The sequence below is a fragment of the Mustela lutreola genome, chromosome 6 (genome assembly GCF_030435805.1).
Source record: "Mustela lutreola isolate mMusLut2 chromosome 6, mMusLut2.pri, whole genome shotgun sequence".
Lineage (NCBI taxonomy): Eukaryota > Metazoa > Chordata > Mammalia > Carnivora > Mustelidae > Mustela > Mustela lutreola.
Genome location: NC_081295.1, coordinates 55,866,167 through 55,888,320, shown reverse-complemented (window position 1 = coordinate 55,888,320; position 22,154 = coordinate 55,866,167). Strand labels below are relative to the sequence as shown.

At 34.4% G+C, this 22,154-nt stretch overlaps 1 protein-coding gene across 5 annotated transcripts in view; it reads left to right on the top strand.

The window, feature by feature from the left end:
• STXBP5 (syntaxin binding protein 5) overlaps nt 1-22,154 on the top strand; it is a 178,254-nt gene that overhangs the window by 17,489 nt on the left and 138,611 nt on the right. For all 5 annotated transcript variants that reach the window (XM_059177310.1, XM_059177307.1, XM_059177309.1 and 2 more), the window contains exons 3-4: nt 5,283-5,364; nt 9,206-9,306. In XM_059177310.1, coding sequence (XP_059033293.1) covers nt 5,283-5,364; nt 9,206-9,306 — 183 coding nt within the window. The remainder of the gene's footprint in view (nt 1-5,282; nt 5,365-9,205; nt 9,307-22,154) is intronic.

The window sequence follows — 22,154 nt, the reverse complement described above, 5'->3', positions numbered from 1 at the left end:
GGTCTTGGTCCTTGTCTTTGCTTATCTGTCCCACATGTCTCTTCCTGATTATTCTTAAGTAATTGCTAGTTTCATCATATTATTTTTTTCCTTAAATATTTCTGTCTTCACTGTTGCTTACTTAAAGGATGTCTAAACTCAAAAGATTTGCATTCAGAGACTTTGCTCTCAGCCTGTTTTAGGCTTGTCTTCTGCTGCTCTTCTTTGGGCATTATGATGGTGTTTTTCTGGACAGGAGCCCTAAGTAGCTGTGCAGAAGGTATGTGGCCTGTGTTATGGGCCATATAAATTAACTGGTTTATATCAGAGACAAAGTTGACTAGTAGGATTAGGTAGGTAACCTAGCTCTTGATGGGCAAGCAGTAAAAAGAAAAAAAAATGGGGACTAAAAGTATCTATGATAGCAAGATAGCACTATTTTTAAGATTTTATTTATTTATTTGACAGAGATCATAAGTAGTCAGACAGGCAGAGAGAGAGGAGGAAGCAGGCTCCCTGCTGAGCAGAGAGCCCCATGCCCAGCTTGATCCCAGGACCCTGAGATCATGACCTGAGCTGAAGGCAGAGGCTTTAACCCCCGAGCCACCCAGGCGCCCCAGATAACACTATTTTTAGAAGACTACATTAGTGTTAGAATTAAAAGGTAAAATATGTTGACACCAAGAAATACTCAGTGGAGCCTTACAATTTGGCTTTGTTTTACAGTTGACTCATGCATATATAAAGGAGCAGGCATCATAATAATCAATATTTCTTTAACAAATATCTTTGTAGAATTGTTCAGTATATAACCTTTTCTTCTGGGTTTTCTTCATTTTGTACATAGCTGCAACAGGAATAATTTATAAAGCAGAACTTTGTTACAGTGTTTGTCTATTGTCTAATAAAACTGTTACCTCTGTAATAACAATATTAGGAAGAACCATATATGCAAGAAGCAATAATGATTAGAAAAATATGAGAAGATATGAATATTTGCACCTATGACATGTTTGTTTAGTGCTCTAATATAGTCAAAGTTGTTTTCTTACATTATGGTATGTCTACTATAAGGTATCTTTAGTTCTTGTTAAAGTAATGAATATACTAGTTAAATAGTGATAATGGGTGGGTACCATTTGGGGAGTACACTATCAATAGTTTTAGTTCTCACCACAGCTCTGCAAGCTAAACTAGTATCTGTACTTTATAGACAAGAAGGTAGAGAGGTGTAATAATTCTCCTCAGGTCACAGAAGTTCTGGTGGAGCTGGCATATGAACTGACTTGAAAAGGAGATGTCTTAATTCGCAACTGTGCCTCAGTAATTCCTGTGGCGCATCTACAAAAACAACAAAACAGGATACCTACCCAGGCTGCTTCTCAGGCAATTTGGGATTAGTGAATTTGCAGTAGAGCTGGAAATCTGATACACTGCCAGGAATGAGAAATACTTGCTCTGGAATTTGTATTCTTTCAAACTAATATCTTTTGATTATATATTTATATATACATATATATTTATAATATATAACATATATACTTTATATATGTATATAAATATATACTTATATATTTATATATTTAAGGAACTTCAACTCCTTAAAATTTAATTTTAAACTTTTTGTTATTATGAAATAATGACTTAACGAGTTTTCCCCCTAATCCATATGGTTTTTGTAGTATTCAGAATCCTTCAAGGCTGGCTGCAGCATAGTACTACCTTATCCAAAAGAAAAGGGAGAATCATTAGTAATCTTGAGAAAAATCATTTCTTTGAGCCTCAGGATTATCATTTGTAAAATATGGATAATAACTACCTCTCAGACTTCCCATGAGGATTAAGTACAATTACGTTTTTTAAGACATGGAGCCTGAAAGTTAGTACATAGTAAGTGGTTCTTTTTTTTTTTTTTAAAGATTTTATGTATTTATTTGACAGAGAGAGATCACAAGCAGGCAGAGAGAGAGGAGGAAGCAGGCTCCCCGCTTAGCAGAGAGCCCGATGCGGGGCTCGATCCCAGGACCCTGGGATCATGACCTGAGCCGAAGGCAGCGGCTTAACCCACTGAGCCACCCAGGCGCCCCGTGGTTCTTTTTTATATCAAGGAAGTGTATTTATCATCTTAGTTATAAGTAAAGTGGCTATATTAATGTCATAGGAAAGTATAGTTTTGTCTAGAGTAGTTCCATGTGTAGATAAAAATAAACCATTCTTGACCTCCATGTAACTGACTTCCTGGATTTACAGACATTTTGCAGTCTCTATGAATAAACTATTGATTGATGCCCACAGCATACTTAAGTTTTGAGACCAGGGACGCCTGGATGGCTCAGTTGGTTGAGCATCTGCCTTCGACTCTGGTCATGATCCCAGAAACCTTGGATCGAGTCCTGCATTGGGCTCCTTGTTCTGCGGGGAGTCCACTTCTCCCTCAGCCTGCTGTTTGCCCTGCTGGGCGCTCGCTTGCTCTCGCTCTCTCTCTGACAAATAAATAAATACACAAATCTTTAAAAAAAAAAGTTTTGAGACTAGTGGGCCCAAATTAGTAGATCAATTTGCTTATAAAATTTTTACTTAACCAGTAATCAGTTTTATGTATTCCCACATCTGTTTGTGCCTGTCATATTTGATACTATAATCTAGTAATTAGTCTACTCTAAGAATATAGAACGTGAATACAAAATAGAGGGGTTTTTAAAAATACAGGATTAATACTTTGGGAAGACTTCATGAAGTCAGTTACTTAAAATTTTTATGATATGTGGATACCAGTAAATGATTCAGAAAAGAAATCGTAAAATTGTATGTGAATGCTTCATTTAGAATGCTTTGCCAATTATCTATAAAGTTCCATTTAAAAAATTAAACAAGTTGGGTGGTTCAGTTGGTTAAGTAGCTGCCTTTGGTTTTGGTCCTGATCTCAGAGGCCTGGGATCAAGTCCCACATCAGCATTCCCTGCTCAGCAGCGTCTACTTCTCCCTCTTCCTTTGCCCTTCCCCCCTGCTTATGTGCTCACATGCTCTCAAAATCTTTAAAAAATAAAAATAAATAAAAAGTTAAACTATAAATCTTATACCTGGAAAGTTATGGATACTTTTATTTATTTATTTTTAAAGATTTATTTATTTTAGAGAGCAGACACAACATGGACATGCATGTGGTGGGAGGGGCAAAGGGAAGGAATCCTCAAGCAGACTCCTCACTGAGGCATCTGTTGTGGGGTTGGATCCCATGACCCATGAGGTCAGGACTTGTGCCGAAACCAAGAGTCATACACTGAACCAACTGAGCCACCCAGGAGCACCATGGCTATGTTTTAAGAAAAATAATTCTGGATCTAGTTAATAGATCCATACTTAAAGAAGATAATATCACAAGATGAGCAAATTTATGTATGATTTCTGAAAAAAATAAGGTAAGTGGAATTTATATGATTATTCATAATAACACATTTTTTATTAGTTTTACTGATCTGGTTAGTTGAGAAGTTTTGCTTCATGTAAAATGAGAATTATAGAATATGCTAATTGTTCCCAGAAAGAATAATTTAGCTGGAGAGATTAGAATTGGACTCCCTTTCCTAGCTAAAAAGGCATCCTGACAAAAGAAATGGATGAAAATAGATGTAGGTATTTCTTTGGCCAGTCAGATGTGATTTGGCATTACCAAGTGCCAGTAGTAACAATTTGAAATCTAGCTTCCTTTAGATGCATTTGGGTAATTGGTATAAAGCTAGGACTACTAATACTGATGACGCTGATGATAAAAGTTTGAGATGTTTACAGAGTGGGTACTCTAGGCTAAACATGCACGATTTGTCTATTTATGAAATCATGGAAGAATTAGTTGCTGGTAATAAAATGAAAAAAGTCATGGAAAAGAAATAATCACCTAGAAAAACTTTTAGAAATCAGAAGGTAAAAGTATATAGAAAATAGGGATTTAACTTTGGTGTGATTATTTTTTCTTAAGAAGAACCTTAGGACATGTATTAAAAGAATATAGAAATAGTCTGTATACCTCAATATGAATTTTTATAAAGAAGGCTATAATTTCATTAAAGCCAATCACATTTTAGTTTTAGATTTAGCTTTTTATTTTCTATTAATATTTATTAACTAGTGAAAAGTAGATTAGTATTGCACCATGTTAAAATAGCTACTTTCTTATTTCTAGTTTATGAAGATAAAAGCATGTAAGAATGCCTGGCATTTAATAAGTGGTTTAAGTGTTTGGGTTTTTGTTTGTTTTGTTCTTTATTTGGCATTCTTTATTATTAAGAGTACAGACTCTGGAGCCAGAATGGTTATTCAGATCTCATCTCTGGGGGCACCCGGGTGGCTCAGTCATTAAGCTTCTGCCTTTGGTTCAGGTCCTGCTCTGCAGGAAGCCTGCTTCTCCCTCTCCCACTCCCCCTGCTTGTGTTCCCTCTCTCACTGTTTCTCTGTCAAATAACTATTTAAAAATCTTAAAAAATACTCACAAAAAAAAAATCATCTTATTCTGTTGCTTTCTAGTTGTGTGACTTACAAGTTGCTTGATTTCTCTGTGCTTCAGTCTCCTTATCTGTTTATAGGGGAGAAATTATATATTCTTCATAGATTATGGGAATTAAATAAATTAATATATATAACATGTTTAATATAATGCCTGACACAGAGAATGTTGTATGTTTACTGTTAACACATGCAAATTTATATCAATTTGCATATTTTGAATTCAGGTCTCTTATAAAAGATTGGTACATACATTAGTAATACAACATCATCATGCTATAATTACTAACATAGTTATATAGTTTTTCATTATATTAACTTACACTCTTGAAAAATAATACCATAGGAATGAAAAATGCTAGTAAAAAGATTGGTTCTGAAAACATTATTCTAAAATGACATATCTCTGCTTTTCAGATTAGTTTGCTGCCTTGGGCAGAATTGGGTGCTCTGCAGATCAATTACCTTTTCTCTTTTTATTTTAAGTGAGAGAAGAAAACTTGGGCCAAAGTGTATTAAACCTATTTTATGTTCTGTATATTGCTTTTTTTGATAGTTCTTTTATTTTGTAGGAAGAGTGGTTATTATTTTTTTTAGACTTGTAATCTCTGAGACTTCTGATTATCAGCAGAAGCTAGTTGATCAGATTGATGTGTAATAAATGTAATTCTGAATCTTAATCTCAATAAATAGCTGGTATTGAATATCAGGTCATTGGAATATTTACTAGTCTGTTATGTAATTTAACAGTTGCTATAAAAAGCCCACACATACTGTAGACTCCTTAATGAAATTAATGACAGCTTTGGTCGTCCAGGAGTAGAATGTTATTGCCAGCATGACAGTGGAGCTGCAGTAATCCAACTTCAGTTCCTGATTAATGAGGTTAGTGAATTGCTTTAATTTGTCCTGTTTGTGTATGAAAGAGGGCCACATTTGGTCTTTCAGATTTTTTGCATGCATTCGTATTTAAATATTTGAACAAAAGTTAATTTCTTATAGGTCAGAGCTAATAGTTTATTGTAAGGCATCATCACGGGAAGTTACATAAATAATGCAAGATGTTTTGAGATGTTGCAAATAGAATGGTGTAAGGTAAATCTTGGTGCAAGGTGCTGCATATCAATTTTATTTCTTGGATACTGAAAATTATGTAACACTAAAATCTATATTGAAATTTTTTTAGAGATTGAGTTTATTATAAATAAAATATACTTCTCTAATGACTTGTTTGAAATACAACCAGGAAACAAAAATCCATTTAAAAAAATAACAAAACTTGTTATTGTCCAGAATTCTTGTTGTGTTGCTTACTGGTTGAAGTAACTGATGATTTCTTTGGTTTTGATAGAGTATAAAGTTAGGAAGGAGCTCAGAAAACAGATACTATTTTATCAGCGGAGTAAATAATGTGAGCGGGTTTTTTAAAAGTTTGAGCATTTTCAGTGACCCGGAGCAAGAGAGTATAATGCTAAGCGAAATAAGTCAGTCAGAGAAGGATGAATACCATGTGATTTCAGTCTTGTGGTATTTAAGAAACAAGCAAAGAGAAAAAAAAAAGAGAGGCAAACCAGGAAACAGAGTCATAACTATAGAGAACAATCTGATGGTTATTAGAGGGGAGGTGAGAGAATAGGTTAAATAGGTGATAGGGATTAAGGAGCGCACTTGCAATGAGTACAGGGCTTTGTATGGAATTGCTGAATCACTGTATTGTACGCCTGAAATTAATATAACAGTCTATATTAGAGACTGAGTTTATTATAAATAATAATTTATAATTACTATTATAAATTAATTTGTTTATTATTATAAATTAATTATAAATATAATTAGAATTTTAAAAAAGGAAAATAAAAAGTTAAACAATTTAAAATTATGAGCAGCTCTGAGAATAGATGTTTACTGTATGCAGTGACGAGCACGAAAGGCTGGTCATTAGAAGAAAGAAATTACCTCAGAAAAGGCTCTGCTATCTTTAGTTGTGGTGATAGTCTGTGCACGTTTTTTTTGCCCTCAGGTCCTTAGAAGGAACAGATTCTTAAACATATGTGAGAGGAAAAAAGTCAACACTCAATACCTCTGAACTTTTGTAAAATGTTTTTATCAAAAGATTAGCATATTACTAGATTATTATTATGGTTAGTGTACTATCATTATTATTATATTATGTAGGTTTTTTAGGGTCAGAAGTTTTTTTTTCCTTCTTAATTTTATTTATTTATTTGACACAGAGAGAGATCACAAGTAGGCAGAGAGGCAGGCAGAGAGAGGGGGGGGAAGCAGGCTCCCTGCTGAGCAGAGAGCCCGATGCTATGCGGGACTTGATCCCAGGATGCTGAGATCATGACCTGAGCCTAAGGCAGAGGCTTAACCCACTGAGCCACCCAGGTGCCCCAGAAGTGTTTTTTTTGTTTGTTTGTTTGTTTTTTAAACTACAGAATTCTGTGTAGAACTGTATAATAGGCATTGTAAAATGTTAAAATTCAAAAGAAATCATAATCTAGAAAGTCATTGAGCCCATTTATGAGGACTCAAGATTATTTTTCCTACTTAAAAACAAAGTTTTGTTATGAAATAATTTTACTGGCAATTAGGTTCAAAATAGAGAGGTTTTGCATGTACTTCCTCTAGGTTCCCTAGTAGTAACAGTATATATAATAATAATATAGTATCAACCTGGAAAACAACATCCATATACTACCATTAGTTAGACTACAGACTTTATTTAGATCTTATCACCATGAACTCCTGTGTCCATGTGGGTGTGTGGTTTTGTGCATTTTTATGATACATACAGATTTGTGTAATGACTGCTATGAACAAGGCACAGATCAATTTATCATCATAAAGAAATTCCTTAAGGTTCCCACTTTGTAACTGCCCCCCCCAGTCCCTAATCCCTGGCATCCACTAACCTATTCTCCATCTTTATACTTGTGTTAAGATTATTTCTTAAAGCTGTACATGAACTAGTGTAAATAACATTGCAAATTGATTACCTGTACAAGTTTTAGAAATCTTAAGTAATTTATGTTGTCATTCACGGAGGTTTCTTTTCAATAAGATTCAACATTGAGTTCTTGGATATGACTATTTTTATTTTACATGTTTGAATGTTACATTTTGAGTACTTTAAAATGATGTTGCTGTTTTAAAAAATGCTTAGCAAAATAGAAATATTGGGGATGCTACAGAAATCCGACAATTGGGAATAGCTATTTGCTTTTACATTTAGTGGACCACTTGTAGGTAAAGGAGCCACCATAGGAGGTGGTCAACTGTTATTGCCATTTTGGCTCTACATCTCTTCTTCCTTGAGATTTCAAGATGGCATGCATAACTTGAGAAAGTTGTCTGTGGTGGAAATAAGAGTGAAGAGTACAAATCTTTGATAGTCTGAATCTTTAAGTTTCTCTGCTTCAAAATGATATCGATAAGAGGTTATTTTCTGGTGAAAGCATATGGACTTTATTTCTGCTGATAGTCATTTTGTAGCAGTAGGAATAACGCCATAGAGTAACCCTCATAGAATTTTGAGAGTGGAAAGGACTTGGAGAGATCATTTAATGTAAATTTTCAGAGCTATTTTAATCCTCTTTGATAAATGAGAAACTTAGTTTAAAGGAAGGAGATTTTAAAATTTCTCATAATAACCCAAATGAGTAGAACAGCAAATCCTTTTTTGAAATTAACATAAATTTTTCATGTTGCATTATTTTATTTTATTTTATTTTATTTTCTCAGTATAAATGAAAAGAATGTGACTTCTTTGAGGAAATACACATACATGTCTTAATAAATCAACTTTAGTCTAGAGATTCTTAATTCTGGTCACCTCTGAAGATTTTTACAAATATACCTATGTAGGTCCTTGCTCTGAAAATTCTGGTTTGTGAGGTCAGGAGTAAGATTGAGCCTCCTGTGTGATTTTCATATAGGGCCAGAGATTCTTCTCCATACTGAATAGTATTTAGTAGTATCAGATGTTTTAATTTTCTAAATTCGTTGATTGTTCAATCCTTTGGATATTGAAGTTGTAGTGTGCTGAATGCTACCTTTATTTTCTGTATCATTCTAGTAGAAGTATTATGACCTAGGTGTAGTACATTATGAAGAATTTTTCTTAAGCCCGATAAAATGGGAAAGTTACTTCTTTTTTTTTTTGGTCAAGAAGATGTACAATACTGACCAAGTAACTTATAGTCTGATCTCTAATTTTACATAGCTATCAACTGTAATATCCAGCTGGATCCTAGTATATTTGTAGTTTGTAAGATACTAGATTGTACTTTAAATTGAAGAAGTGAAAACATTTTTAAAATTTTTTTATTTTTTAAATTACTTTTCAGTGTACTAGAATTCATTGTTTATGCACCACACCCAGTGTTCCATGCAATATATGTCCTCCATAATACCCACCACCAGGCTGACCGAACTTCTTGCTCCCCTGCCCCTTCAAAACCCTCAGACTGATTTTCAGAGTCCATAGTCTCTCATAGTCTCTCCCCCTCCAATTTCCCTCAACATTTTTAACATATACATATAACACACTGTATTACATCTGCTGTTTAGAATTTGAGTGAGACAGATGTTTCTCAAAACAATCTATTGGCTGAAAGTTTTGAAATTTGGGAAGGTTTTTTTTTTTTTTTGGCAGCTCTTTAGTAGCTTTAATGTTTTTAAGATGTATTCTATGTAAAATATATTATACTTTATTTTTAAGGGAGCTCTTGTGAGTGCCTTGGCTGATGACACCTTACATTTATGGAATTTACGTCAAAAGAGACCTGCCATACTACATTCACTTAAATTTTGCAGAGAAAGGTAAGAATTCTCTGTTATCCTATGTACAAGGTATTTGCTATTCCATTTTGAAATACTTTCTTTGAATTTTATTCTTACTTATTTTTTTGTGAAAGGCTTTATGTACAATCTGAAAAATAATTCAAGAACTTCAAAGGATATATAATAAAAAGCAAGATTCCTTCCTTTCCAGACCCATTTTCCTCTCCAGAGACAACCACGTAATACTTTGTGCATATAGTCAGAAATATTTCTAGGTAGCACTCCTTTTTTTGCATAAAAGGGAAGCCATTACATATTTTTCCTATAATTTGTGTTCACGCAACAATATATTTGATAGATTGTTTCATATTGGCACAAGCCAGTTTTCCATAGTTATTTTCATAAACACATGATATTCTATTACATAGAAGTACCATAATTTAGTCTTCGTCAATGGATATTTATATCACTTTTGGTCCGCTGTTAATTTTGTTCTATTGTGAAAGATAGTATGGTACATATATGTCTTCATTTATACAAGTATTTCTCTGAGATGAATTTGTAGAAGTAGAAAAGTTGGTCACAGAAATCTCTTACATGAATTGTGAGTTTTGTGTTTTGATTGAAAGACCTTTTTTTCTTTTTTAATTCAGTATAATTAACATAGAGTGTTGCATTAGTTTTAGGTGTACAATATAGTCGTTCAGCAATTCTGTGTATTAATAAGTGTTCGTTGTGATAAGTGTACTTTTAATCCTCTTCACCTGTTTTTTTACTCATTCTTCCATCTACTCCCCTCTGATAACCAGGAGTTTGTTCTCTATAGTTAAGAGTGGGTTTTTTTGGTCTTTTTTTCACTTTTCCTTTTTTTTTTTTTTTAATTTGACATATAAGTGAAATCTTATGGCATTTATCTTTCTCTGACATATTTCTCTTAATATTGTACTTTCTAGATCCATCCATGTTGTTGCAACTGGCAAGATTTTATTCTTTTTTATGTCTGAGTAATAGTCCATTGTATATTGGAAAGACCTTTTTCACCCTAGTTTTATTAAACATTCTCCCATATTTTCTTACAGTGCTCTTAAATTTGCATTTTTTATGCTTTATCTGTAATTCATTCGGAACTTACTTTGGCATGAAATATGAGCAAGAAATATAGCCCCTGCCCTATTGCTTATGGAATCTCTATTTATATATATATATGAACATTTACATATATGTGTGTATATATGTACTCAAAGCATGAACAGATGTGAGTATATATGTATATGTGCCAAAGTTAAGAAATCTGGGTCTGTGTAGCATCTAAATGTAGTGGGGTCAGTGTCTTTAGGCCCTATCTTCTGTGAAAGTAAGACATCAGACTGCCCAAAGCATATCCAAGGATCAGACCATTCCTCCTGTGATACATGTTAATCTGTACAGGTGATAGAAATAGATCAGTTTGTAAGTCTGGGTTTTTGCCCACAGTGGCCCTCCAAAATAGGCAGGCTAAAAAGTCTGCTGAGAACATAGCAGTTCAGACATTTTTTTTTTTAAATTGTTATGTTGTCACCATAAAATACATCATTAGTTTTGATCGAGTATTCCAAGATTCATTGTTTATGTACAATACCCAATGCTCCATGCAATATGTGCCCTCCTTAATACCCACCACTGGGCTCACCCATCCTCCTTCCTCATCTCTAAAACCCCCAGTTTGTTTCTGGGAGTCCACAGTCTTTCGTAGTTTGTCTCCCCTTTTAATTTCCCCCAATTCACTTTCCCTTTCCTTTTCCTAATGTCTTCCATGTTACTTCTTATGTTCCACAAGTAAATGAAACTTATGATAATTGACTTTCTCTGCTTGATTTACTTCACTCAGCATAATCTCCTCCAGTCCCACCCATGTTGATACAAAAGTTGGGTATTCATCCTTTCTGATGGAGGCATAATATTCTATTGTATATATGGACCACATCTTCTTTTTTTTTTTTTTAAAGATTTTATTTTTTTATATGACAGAGAGAGAGAGGTCACAAGTAGGCAGAGAGGCAGGCAGATAGAGAGAGAAGGGGAAGCAGGCTCCCTGCCAATCAGAGAGCCTGATGCGGGCTTCAATCCCAGGACTCTGGGATCATGACCTGAGCCGAAAGCAGAGGCTTAACCCATTGAGCCACCCAGGCACCCAGTGGATCACATGTTCTATATCCATTCATCTGTTGAAGGGCATCTCGGCTCTTTTCACAGTTCAGCTATTGTAGACATTGCTGCTATGAACATTGGGGTACATAGGGCTCTTCTTTTTCTTTAGGGTAAATGTCGGGTCAGGGGGTAGCTATTACTCCATTTCATTTTTATGCTATTTGGATTTTTACTTCTGAAACTAGGAAAGGTAGGAAAAATACAAAAATTTATAAGTAGCTATTTCATTACATTTTGAACAATTGTTAAATAATTAAACTTAATTTTAATCATAATATTGTCTTATTTTTATAAGTAAATTTTCTTAGTAGTGTAGAAATATATAAATAGAAACTATATGTAGTGATTTAAGTTGTATTTTTTCATAATGTGGATTTTTTTTCTAGTTTTGACTTAAAAATTGTGCTAAAATACATAGAATATGAAAATTTTCTATTCCAACTATTTATAAGAGTATAGTTCGGTACTATATAATAATGGATATTTTGGTAGAATTTCACCTTTATGGTATTTAAGGAAAAAAACATGGAAATTGGAAGTCTCATATCTTGATTTAACTATATGAAATTGGGCATGTTACTTCACTGTTTTGTGTGTTTGGTTTTGTAATTTGTGGGAAATGTTCCTCTGTGATATATGTAATCTTTATCATTTCTTTATGTTGAAACAGCTTCCTCTTATCCCCATTTATTCTATAGGTGATTATAGAACACTTACTTTGTTCTAGCTTAATGCTAGCTGCTGAGCATGCATTTGTAAAGAAGACAGACTTGGACCTTACCCTTAGGGTCTTGGTCAAAGTTTAGGTAAGCTTAGCTTCCCAGATGCCCAATAATATGACATTTCTTCATACTAAATAAATCTGTATCACAATTTCCATAGAATTAATTTGAGTTGGGGGATAACATAAACTTATAAATTTCCTCATTGGTTAGCAGCCAGGTTGTATAATTGTCAAGTTTAGTTCTTACTATAATTGATTATTTAGCTTGAGATACAGTTTTCTCTATATTGAAAAGCAACGTACTATACTACCATAGTGGTTAAGCGTTCAGGCTCTGGACCTAATTGCCTATGTTGAATCTTAATGCATAGCGCCATCACCTACTAACTATATCACTTTTGTTATCTGTAAAATGGATAATAATTATCTCATGAAAACCCTAAGGTTCATGTTATAAAGTTAATATGTATAAAATAAATAATACATAAAAAGCACTTAAAATAGTTCCTTAGAAATCACCTGTATAGTTTTTGTTTTTTAAAGGTATTGGGGGGGTGGCTGGGTGGCTCAGTCATTAAACATCTGCCTTCAGCTCAGCTCATGATCCCAGTTCCTGGGATTGAGTCCCATATCTGGCTCCCTGCTCCATTGGAAGCCTTCTTCTTCCTCTCCTACTCCCCTTGCTTGTGTTCCCTCTCTCACTGTGTCTCTCTGTCAAATAAATAAATAAAATCTTTAGGGTGCCTGTGTATCTCAGTCATGAGCCTTTGGCTCAGGTCATGATCCCAGAGTTCTGGGATTGACCCCGCATTGGGCTCCCTGTTTGGCAGGAAGCCTGCTTCTCCCTCTCCCACTTCACCTGCTTGTGTTACTTCTCTCTCTGTGTCTCTCTCTATCAAAAAAAGAAATAAGAAATCTTAGAAAGAATAAAAAAGAAAAAAAGAAAATCTTAAAAAAAAATAAAACTATTGGATTTACTAAAAGTAATAATTTGTAATTTGAGGTATCTGCATTAGCTATACCAGAGATTTTACTTAGGCAGTCTTTATAGAAACAACTAATTGACATTGGAAAATCATTAGAAGCAATGATATTGGCTCTTCATGGCTTTATACACGAAGGACAGGTTTTTTGGCTTTGGTGGAAAATGAGAATTTGACAAGTAAAATTCTGTATGGCAGGTTTTTATTGTTTGTTTTATTTTCTTAATCAGAGTATGTTCCATTTAGCTTTGTGGGTTTTTTTTTTTTCTTTTTCTTTAAAGAAAGTTTAACTGGGAGGAATTGATGGCTTTGTAAGCAATTACAACTATCTGCTAGTCTTTTTTTCATCACCATTGTTACCATGACCAGGATTCTCAGCCATGTTAAGTTTTTGCATAACAGTTCTTAAATAAAAATATATGGAGCATTTTAAGAGTAAGGACTAAATTGTATATCTGGGCTTTCCTTTTTAGAACCTATTATTGTCTAATATATCTCTAATTGTGTAATTCTTTGTTGTTCATAATATACTTTCACATAAATGTTATTTAGTCTCTGGGGTCAAGAAAAGTTTCTCTAAGTGAAATTTCAAAGAGTAGAGTTTTTCTATATAAATATGTTAGACACTGAGTAGCTGAGTCTTTAATATTGAAATTAGTACATGTCTTTTAAGATATTTTTATTTTATTCTAACACATTTATATCTGTTCATTTGATGTTCATTTGATGATATTGGTTTAGAGAATAAAGTAAGCGTGCATGCATTCTAAACTAATGGTTAGGAGAATATAATATCATATGGAATATATTAATAAGCAGAAAGTTCCTCCTAACAATTATCAATGTCCAAAGTCCTTAAGAAAAAAACTATTTGACAAATGGAATGATGTGTTTAGATACCATGACTGTAGTAGAAAATTTGGTGCTTGTACAGGGAGTGACTGCTACTGTAGCATCAGATTTTTTTTTTTTTTTTAATTTTTTAATATAGAGAGAACGTGCCAGTGTGCAGGAATGGGTTGGGGGGAGAGGGAGAGGGAGGAGGAGAGAAGTAGACCCCTCCGACATCAACCACTGAGCGCAGAGCTGGATGCTGTGGGGCTTGTTCTTATGACTCTGAAATTAGGACCTGAGCCAAAACCTAGAGTTTGAGGCTTAACCATCCGAGCTACCCAGGCGCCGCACGTCCGATTTTCTTAGTAGCAAAAGTAAATTATTGTAGAAATAAAAACGAATTTGTACCACTATAATCTTATTAAACTATTACCTAAATATTGTGCTTTGCATACTTATGAGGTTTATAATTTGTTTGGTATGCACATGAACCGGGCATAGCTTTAAAAGAATATTTGGCTAGATACCAGCCCCAAAAAGTCTATACAGGTCTTCCAAAGATTTTGAATTAATTCACTGCACATATTTAACAAGAAAAAAAATTAATCATAATATTGGAACAACTTAGAGACCTAGTATTACAGTTTTTGTGGTAATTACATCATATCGGCAAAATATTTTTCTTTAAAAGCAGCTTAATGAAAGTGTACAAGCATTAGAAATGAGGGTGATTTCGTGTTAGGAAATTCAGGACTAGAACACAGAAATGGAATGGAACACAGGCTGTTAGGCAGCCTGACAGAGGGATATACTATTTTGCATCTAATTCTAATCCATGAAGAGAGTTATTTTGGAATTCTGTGGATGTGATGAGTCACCTTGCTAGTTTTTAGGGAAGCAAGTCCTGAGACAAAATTTAAAAAGAAAGAAGAAAACCGCCAGTGTTCAGAGGGAAGATGATTGTAATTTGATGACCTTGAGACTGTAAAAGGAAAGATGGTTAGGAAGTGTTTGGATAACTTCCTAGAAGTGTTTGGATCTTTCCTAGAATAAAATTATCTATAATAACAAAGAAATTCTGACAAGGAAATTGGGAGAGATATCCAAAGAGACTGATCAGGCTTCACAAGGTCCTTATAATGTATTCAGGTATAAAAATATTGGGGCACCTGGGTGGCTCAGTCATTAAGCGTCTGTCTGCCTTTGGCTCAGGTCATGATCCCAGAATTCTGGGGTCTGGAGCCCACATTGGGCTCCCTGCTGAGCAGGGAGCCTGCTTCTCCCTCTCCTACTATCCTGCTTGTGTTCCTTCTTTGGCAGTCTTTCTCTGTCAAATAAGTAAATAAAATCTTAAAAAAAAAAGGTTATATGGAAGGAGAGGGATACATAATCAAAGGTGAATATAAGAATAATTGATCTCTCCTAATAGGCACAATGACCTAAAGCATGTGAAAAATAATGAATTCAGAATAATGAATGAATAGAGTTTATTCAGTATGGTATATTAATGGTAGGTAGAGTTAGGGCATATATTATTCATCCAACTATATAATGTAATAGTGGCTCAGACAAATTGTGTCTTAGACAGCTAAAAAAAGGTTGGCTTCTATAACATTATTGATTGACCTAGGAGGAATATAGAGTGGGAGCAGTTCTTTAAATCTAGAAATGAAAAAAAAAATTTTTTTTAGAAGGTAAATTACATTCAGTTCACCAAACATTAGGTGCTTTCTATGTGCCAGGGATTATGCTAGGTATTTAGGATAACAAAGATGAATAAAATACTTGAATAGCTTACATCAGAGGCCCAGACATTAAATAACTATTACACAATATGGGCCAATGTCATTTTAGAAGGTTAAGTTAAAAACCCATAATAGAATAACTAATCCAATCCTTCAATTTTTTTTTAATATACTGACTTCTTTTAAAGGAAGACAGACATCAGTCATGAGGAAAATGCAAACTGATACTACAACTAGATATCACTACACATCTATCAGAATGGCTAAAATACTGTCTTGGATGTGACACAGTTGGAACTTCCCCTAGTCTGCTAGTGGGAGTATTGTTAGTCAATTTAGAAAATTTTTTGTGGTATTCACATAATCCATGACCCAACAGTTCCGTTCCTGAACATACATGTATGGTAGGCAGAATTTTAAGATGCACCCCAAGATTTCTGCTCCCTGTGTCTGCACACCATCACACAAATACTAATCTAGGTGAAGGCATTTTGTAGATGTAATTGAGGTCCCAATTAATTGACCTTAGGATAGGGTGATTATTCTCAGTAAACTTAATTGAAGCAAGTGACAATAGACTCTTCCTGGCAGAGGTTCAGAGCCTGAGAGGGATATTCAGTACAAGGGATATTGGGTCCTACAACCGCATGGGACTGATTTCTACTAGCGACATGGAAAAGCTTCAGAGCTGATTCTTCCCAGAACCTCCAGAAAGGGACACAGGAATGCATCCTGGCTAATTTTTGTATTTCAGCCTTGTGAGACTGAATAGAGGCTCTGAGTCATACAGTGCCTGGACTTCTGACCTATAGAAACAAAGAATAAATGTTTTTGGTTTTCGTTTTAGTTTTTTGGGTGGTAATTTGTTAAAACATAAATAAACAAATACAAAAAAAAAAAAAAAAAAAACAAAACCCTAATACAGATTTTGGTACCTAGAAGTGAGATGCTACCATATCAAATATCTGAAAATATGGAAGTTGCTTTGGAACTGGTCAGTGAATAGATGTTGAAAAATTTGAGGAATGTGATAGATATGTCTAAATTTTTTTGGGTAAGCTGTGGAGCTCTAGATTTGGAGACTGCTGCCATTGAGAACTTAGAAGTGGGGAACTTGTTTTTGGAAATGAAGTGGGTCCTTGTTATATAATGGTGGGAAGCATAACGAAATTATCTCTTGCATAATGTGTATGTGATTAATTTAGATATTTAGTTGAGGAGATTACCAAAGAAAGAGATGAAGGAGCCACCTGATTTTTTTCTTGCTGCTTTATAATAAAATGCAAGAGAAAAAAAATGCAAGAGGAAAGAAAGAATTTGAGGGAAGAATTATTAAGGGAACCAGGACTTGATGATTTAGGAAATGCCTACACTGGTCCAGCTGGTAAAAAGATTGTTTCTCAGTGTGGCTTAGAGAAAACCTTGAAGGTGTGGTTGAACAGCTTTTTACTAAAAATCTCCTGAAGACAAGGGTCAAAGTATTCAGTTATACAAAGGACTCTTAACAGATTGTGGGTATGCTTCAAAGATTTTTTTTTTAAAAGATTTTATTTATTTATTTGTTAGAGAGATCACAAGCAGGCAGAGAGAGAGGGGGAAGCAGGTTCCCCACCGAGCAGAGAGCCCAATGTGGGGCTTGATCCACCGAAGACAGAGGCTTAACCCACTGAGCCACCCAGGCATCCCTTCACAGATCTTTTCAATCAAAACAAAGAACCTTTAGAATGCTTTAAGATGCACAGTTTGCAAAAATTATGTAGCAGAATATTGCCAGTGTGGCCTGAAAGACAATACGAAAAGAAAGGAGGCTGCTGCCAGTAGCAGGTGATAAAGGCTCCAGGCAAGTGCTTTCTTGGATGAAAAAGGCAGAGGGTGGAGCTAAGAGCTACAGAGGATTATTTCCAGACTTGGAAACCTAATTAAGAAAAATTCAACATTTGCCCTAGATTTCAAAACTGTTAAGGACCAGTGACTCCTTTTTACCTTCCACTTTTCCCCATTTTGAACAGGAGTTTCTATAATTGTTACCCTCTGTTTGTCCTACCATTGAATGCTGGGAGTCTTGGAGGCAAACTGTCTCTTTAGTTTCCTAGATCCACAGATGGAGTGCAATTATGCCCAAGAACTATGCTTAATGGGTTACAGTCAAGACTCATCTACAACAAATTTAGATGAAATTTGGGATGTTTGAGTTGATGATATTTTAATGAGATCTTGCACTTGGTATTGTAATTGGTTCAGACTTTAGAGATGTTGGGGTCAGGTGAATCTATTTTGCATTTGGGAGGGATGTGACTCTTCAGAGACTTATGGGCAGACTATTAGAGGCAGGATCCTAAGATAGTCCCCAAGGTGTTGCCCCCTGGTATACACACACCTTCTAATTATTCAATCAGTTCTAATCAAGGTGCTGATGTGAAGGGGTTTTGCAGATGTAATTGAGATCCCAAATCATTTGACCTTCACACATAGAATATATATTAATTGGTTTTAGGTTTGGATTACCTGACTTAAAATGGCAGCAAATGCATGGATTTACCCTGGTTGGTTTGGCTCACCTCTGGAACTCAGTTTGGTTTAAGTGTCTCCTAAAGTGTATGGGTATCTTGAGGAAGGTATGAGCTCTAATGAACATCTGAATAATGTGAGAAAGAAGTGGACTGTGGAATGGATGTTAGGTAGGTAAACAACTGTCCACTGTATTTCACTGCCTTCAAAATGAAGTTGATACTCTTAAATACTTAGCATTCCCTTAAAGGTCTTATAAGGTCTATGACTCTACTTATTACCATAATTCATTTCACTATGCTTCTCCATCTTTTTATGCATTGTAATCTAGTCACCTTGACTTTACCTTTTTTTTTTTTTCCTTTTTAAAGAATGATCTTCTCTCCTCCCTGTTTGTGTGAGCTGATCTCCCTGCTTCGAACACACTTACTATTCTTGTTCATGGTTAACTTGTGTTTGTCATTTCATTTAGTTTTTTCTGTAAGTTCCTTAGTCTGGGTTCTGTGCCTCTTTTGTATTACACCATAGTATCATGGTCTTTCCCTAAAATAGCACAATAGCACATACTGTTCTTACTGTAATTGTCTTGGTTCTGTGATTATTTTAGAGATTAGAACATAAACCGTGTGTGTGTGTGTGTGTGTGTATATATATGTACATATATATATGTACATATATATAATATTCTATATATAAAAATATATAAATTTTATATATATATATTTTTATTTCCATTACCAGTCACAATGCCTAAGATTTAGTAAATGCTCAAAAAAATTATAGATTGATTGTTACCCCATTGCCTTTGCAGAAAATGGGGAATCTCTTCTTAATCTAGAAGGCATGATACTTCACAGACTGTGTGGGTTACCTGGGAGATAGGCTAAGAAGGAGAGTCCTCAAACAGAAAAAAATGAGAATATTTGCTCCAGACTAATTCTATATATAATCTTTATTGCTCCCACTAATAGATCCCAAACTAGCTAGGTTATTTGATTATCCTTGGAGTGCTACTAGGTCTTTGGCCCATAGCAAGGCTTTTAAAGTTTTTATTTTTTTATTTTTGTAAAAAGAGTGAGATGGAAGAAAAAAGAAATTTGAGTAATAGATTTCTTTTTACTGAACCAGCATGTCTAGGAGCTACAGCAGAATTCTATATATAATAATTTGGCAGTGATTTTGAAGATGAAGTTTTTATTTTCCTTTTCTTGCTTTACTGTATTAGCAAAAACTTATAGAAGTGTTAATGATATTTTCCATAGCAAGTATCTTTTTCTTAGTAATAATTTTAATAATATTGCTTCTAAGATTTTACTGTTAAGCATAATATAGGATGTTGGTTTGAGATAGAATTTTTTTTTTTTTCTCTCAGATTTGGTTGTCAATTATGGAAGTTAGATTTTAATTGAATACCTTTTTAGCATCTTTTAAAAATTATTCTGTGATTTCTTACCTCTTTTTTTCCCTGTTGAACTGTGGCATTAATAGATGTCCTAATATTAAAGATTCTTGTGTGCTTGTGAAAATTTTAGAATAATATTGACAGTTCTTTCATTGTTAAGTATGATTCTTAATATATTTTTAAGACTTCTACTTTTTTTTTAAAAACAGGGAAATTTATTATTATTTTTTTAAAGATTTTATTTATTTGGGTGTGTGTGCATGCATTCAACAGAAAGAGAGAACACAAGTGGGTTATGGCAGGGGCAAGGGGCAGAGGGAGAGGGAGAAGCCGACTCCCTGCTGAGCAGGGAGCCTGATATTGAGCTCCATTCCTGGACCCCCAAATCATGACCTGAGCTAAAGGCGGACACAACTAAGCCACCCAGGTGTCCCAGGATATCTACATTCCTTTTTGAGGTTAGAATAGAACTTTTATTATTTTTTTTTCAGTGTTCCAAAATTCACTGTTGATGCACCACACTCAGTGCTCCATGCAATACGTGACCTCCTTAATATCCACCACCAGCCACCCTCAAGCCCACACTCCCCGCCCTTCCAAAACTGTTTCTCAGACTCCACAGTTTCTCATGGTTTGTCTCTCCTCCAATTTCCCCCAACTCATTTTTCCTCCCCATCTCCCAGTGTCCTCCATGTTATTCCTTATGCTCCACAAGTAAGTGAAACCATATGATAATTGACTTTCTCTGTTTGACTTATTTCACTCAGCATAATCTCTTCTAGTCCCTACCATGTTGATATGTTGATAAAAAAAAGTTGGGTATTCTTCTTTTCTGATGGAGGCATAATACTTCATTGTATATATGGACCATATCTTCTTTATCCATTCGTCCATTGAAGGGCATCTTGGTTCTTTCCACAGTTTGGCAACTTGGTCATTGCTGCTATGAACATTGGGGTACATATGGCCCTTCTTTTCACTACATCTGTATCTTTGGGGTAAATACCCAGTAGTGCAATTGCAGGGTCATAGGATAGCTCTACTTTTAATTTTTTAAGGAGTCTTCACTCTGTTTCCCAAAGTGGCTGCACCAACTTGCATTCGCACCAACAGTGTAAGAGGGTTCCCCATTCTCCACATCTTCTCCAACACTTGCTTACTGTGTTGTTAATTTTGTCTATTCTAACTGGTGTAAGGTCATATATCAATGTGGTTTTGATTTGAATCTCCCTGATGGCTAATGATGATGAACCTTTTTCTATGTGTTTGTTATCCATTTGTATGTCTTCTTTGGAGAAGTGCCTGTTCATGTCTTCTGCCCATTTTTTGATGTGATTATCTGTTTTGTGTGTGTTGAGTTTGAGGAGTTCTTTATAGATCTTGGATCAGAACACAGTGAGCAAACTCCTCAAACATATATATGAAGAGAAACACACACACACTTTTCATATTACAGAGGTGGTATTGCAAACAAACAAAAAAAATGCAGTAAATAAAAAAATGCTGTGATGACTCTTATCTAAATGGGATATTTATTTAAACTAAAATAAATTGTAAATCAGTTAAAGATTTTAATGTAAAATGACCACAGAAAAATTAAAACTTGGGAGAATGTTATACAGGGAGTATTTTTAAGATCTGGACAGGGTGTCCTTAAATAACATGCACAGAAAAGCACCAACTGTATTGGAAAGGATTAACAGTTCTGTATAACACACTTACCCTAAAGTTAAAAGACAAACCACATCTACAAAAAGAATACAAAATTCAGAGTAATTTGCATTGTACTTTTAAAAAATGGTAACTCCCCCCCCCAGTTCTTCATGGTTTATATGTGTATTTTATGAACATTAAGGAAAAAATATGAAAGGATATGTTATCCAGGTTATTAATATGACTTAGAATACAATTTGGAGGAGAGGCACACATAATTAAAAAATTAATAAAAAAATCTTTCAAGAGGTTCCTGGCTGGCTCAGTCCATGGAGCATGTTTTGGGTCTGAGCCCCATTTTGGGTGTACAGGTTACTTAATAATGAAATCCTTAAAAAAATCATTTTAGATAGTTTGTATGAATGTACAAATAATGTCCTATTTCTGTATATATATCTTGCTATATATATTGTGATAGATGTATACACACACACACACACACACACATATATATTTAAGGAAAGAGAGAAGCTTTAATAATTAAAAATACACCATAGATTGGAAGATATTTAGAGTATACCTGTCTGTACAATAAAGGTCAATCTAATACAAAAATGCAAAGAAAGGTATAGTTAACAGTTGCTGATGAATACCAGCAAATTTGTTTATCATAACATATGTTATATAAAATACTCTGGCATTTTTATTTCTCAAGGTAAGATGATTAAAAACAGAACTTAAATTCATCACATAACAGGGACAGTTTTTTCAGATGTTATTTTGGTATAGATGATATATACATTTCCATATTTGTTATTCACTGTTTTATTTACTGATATTCAGTTTTTTTA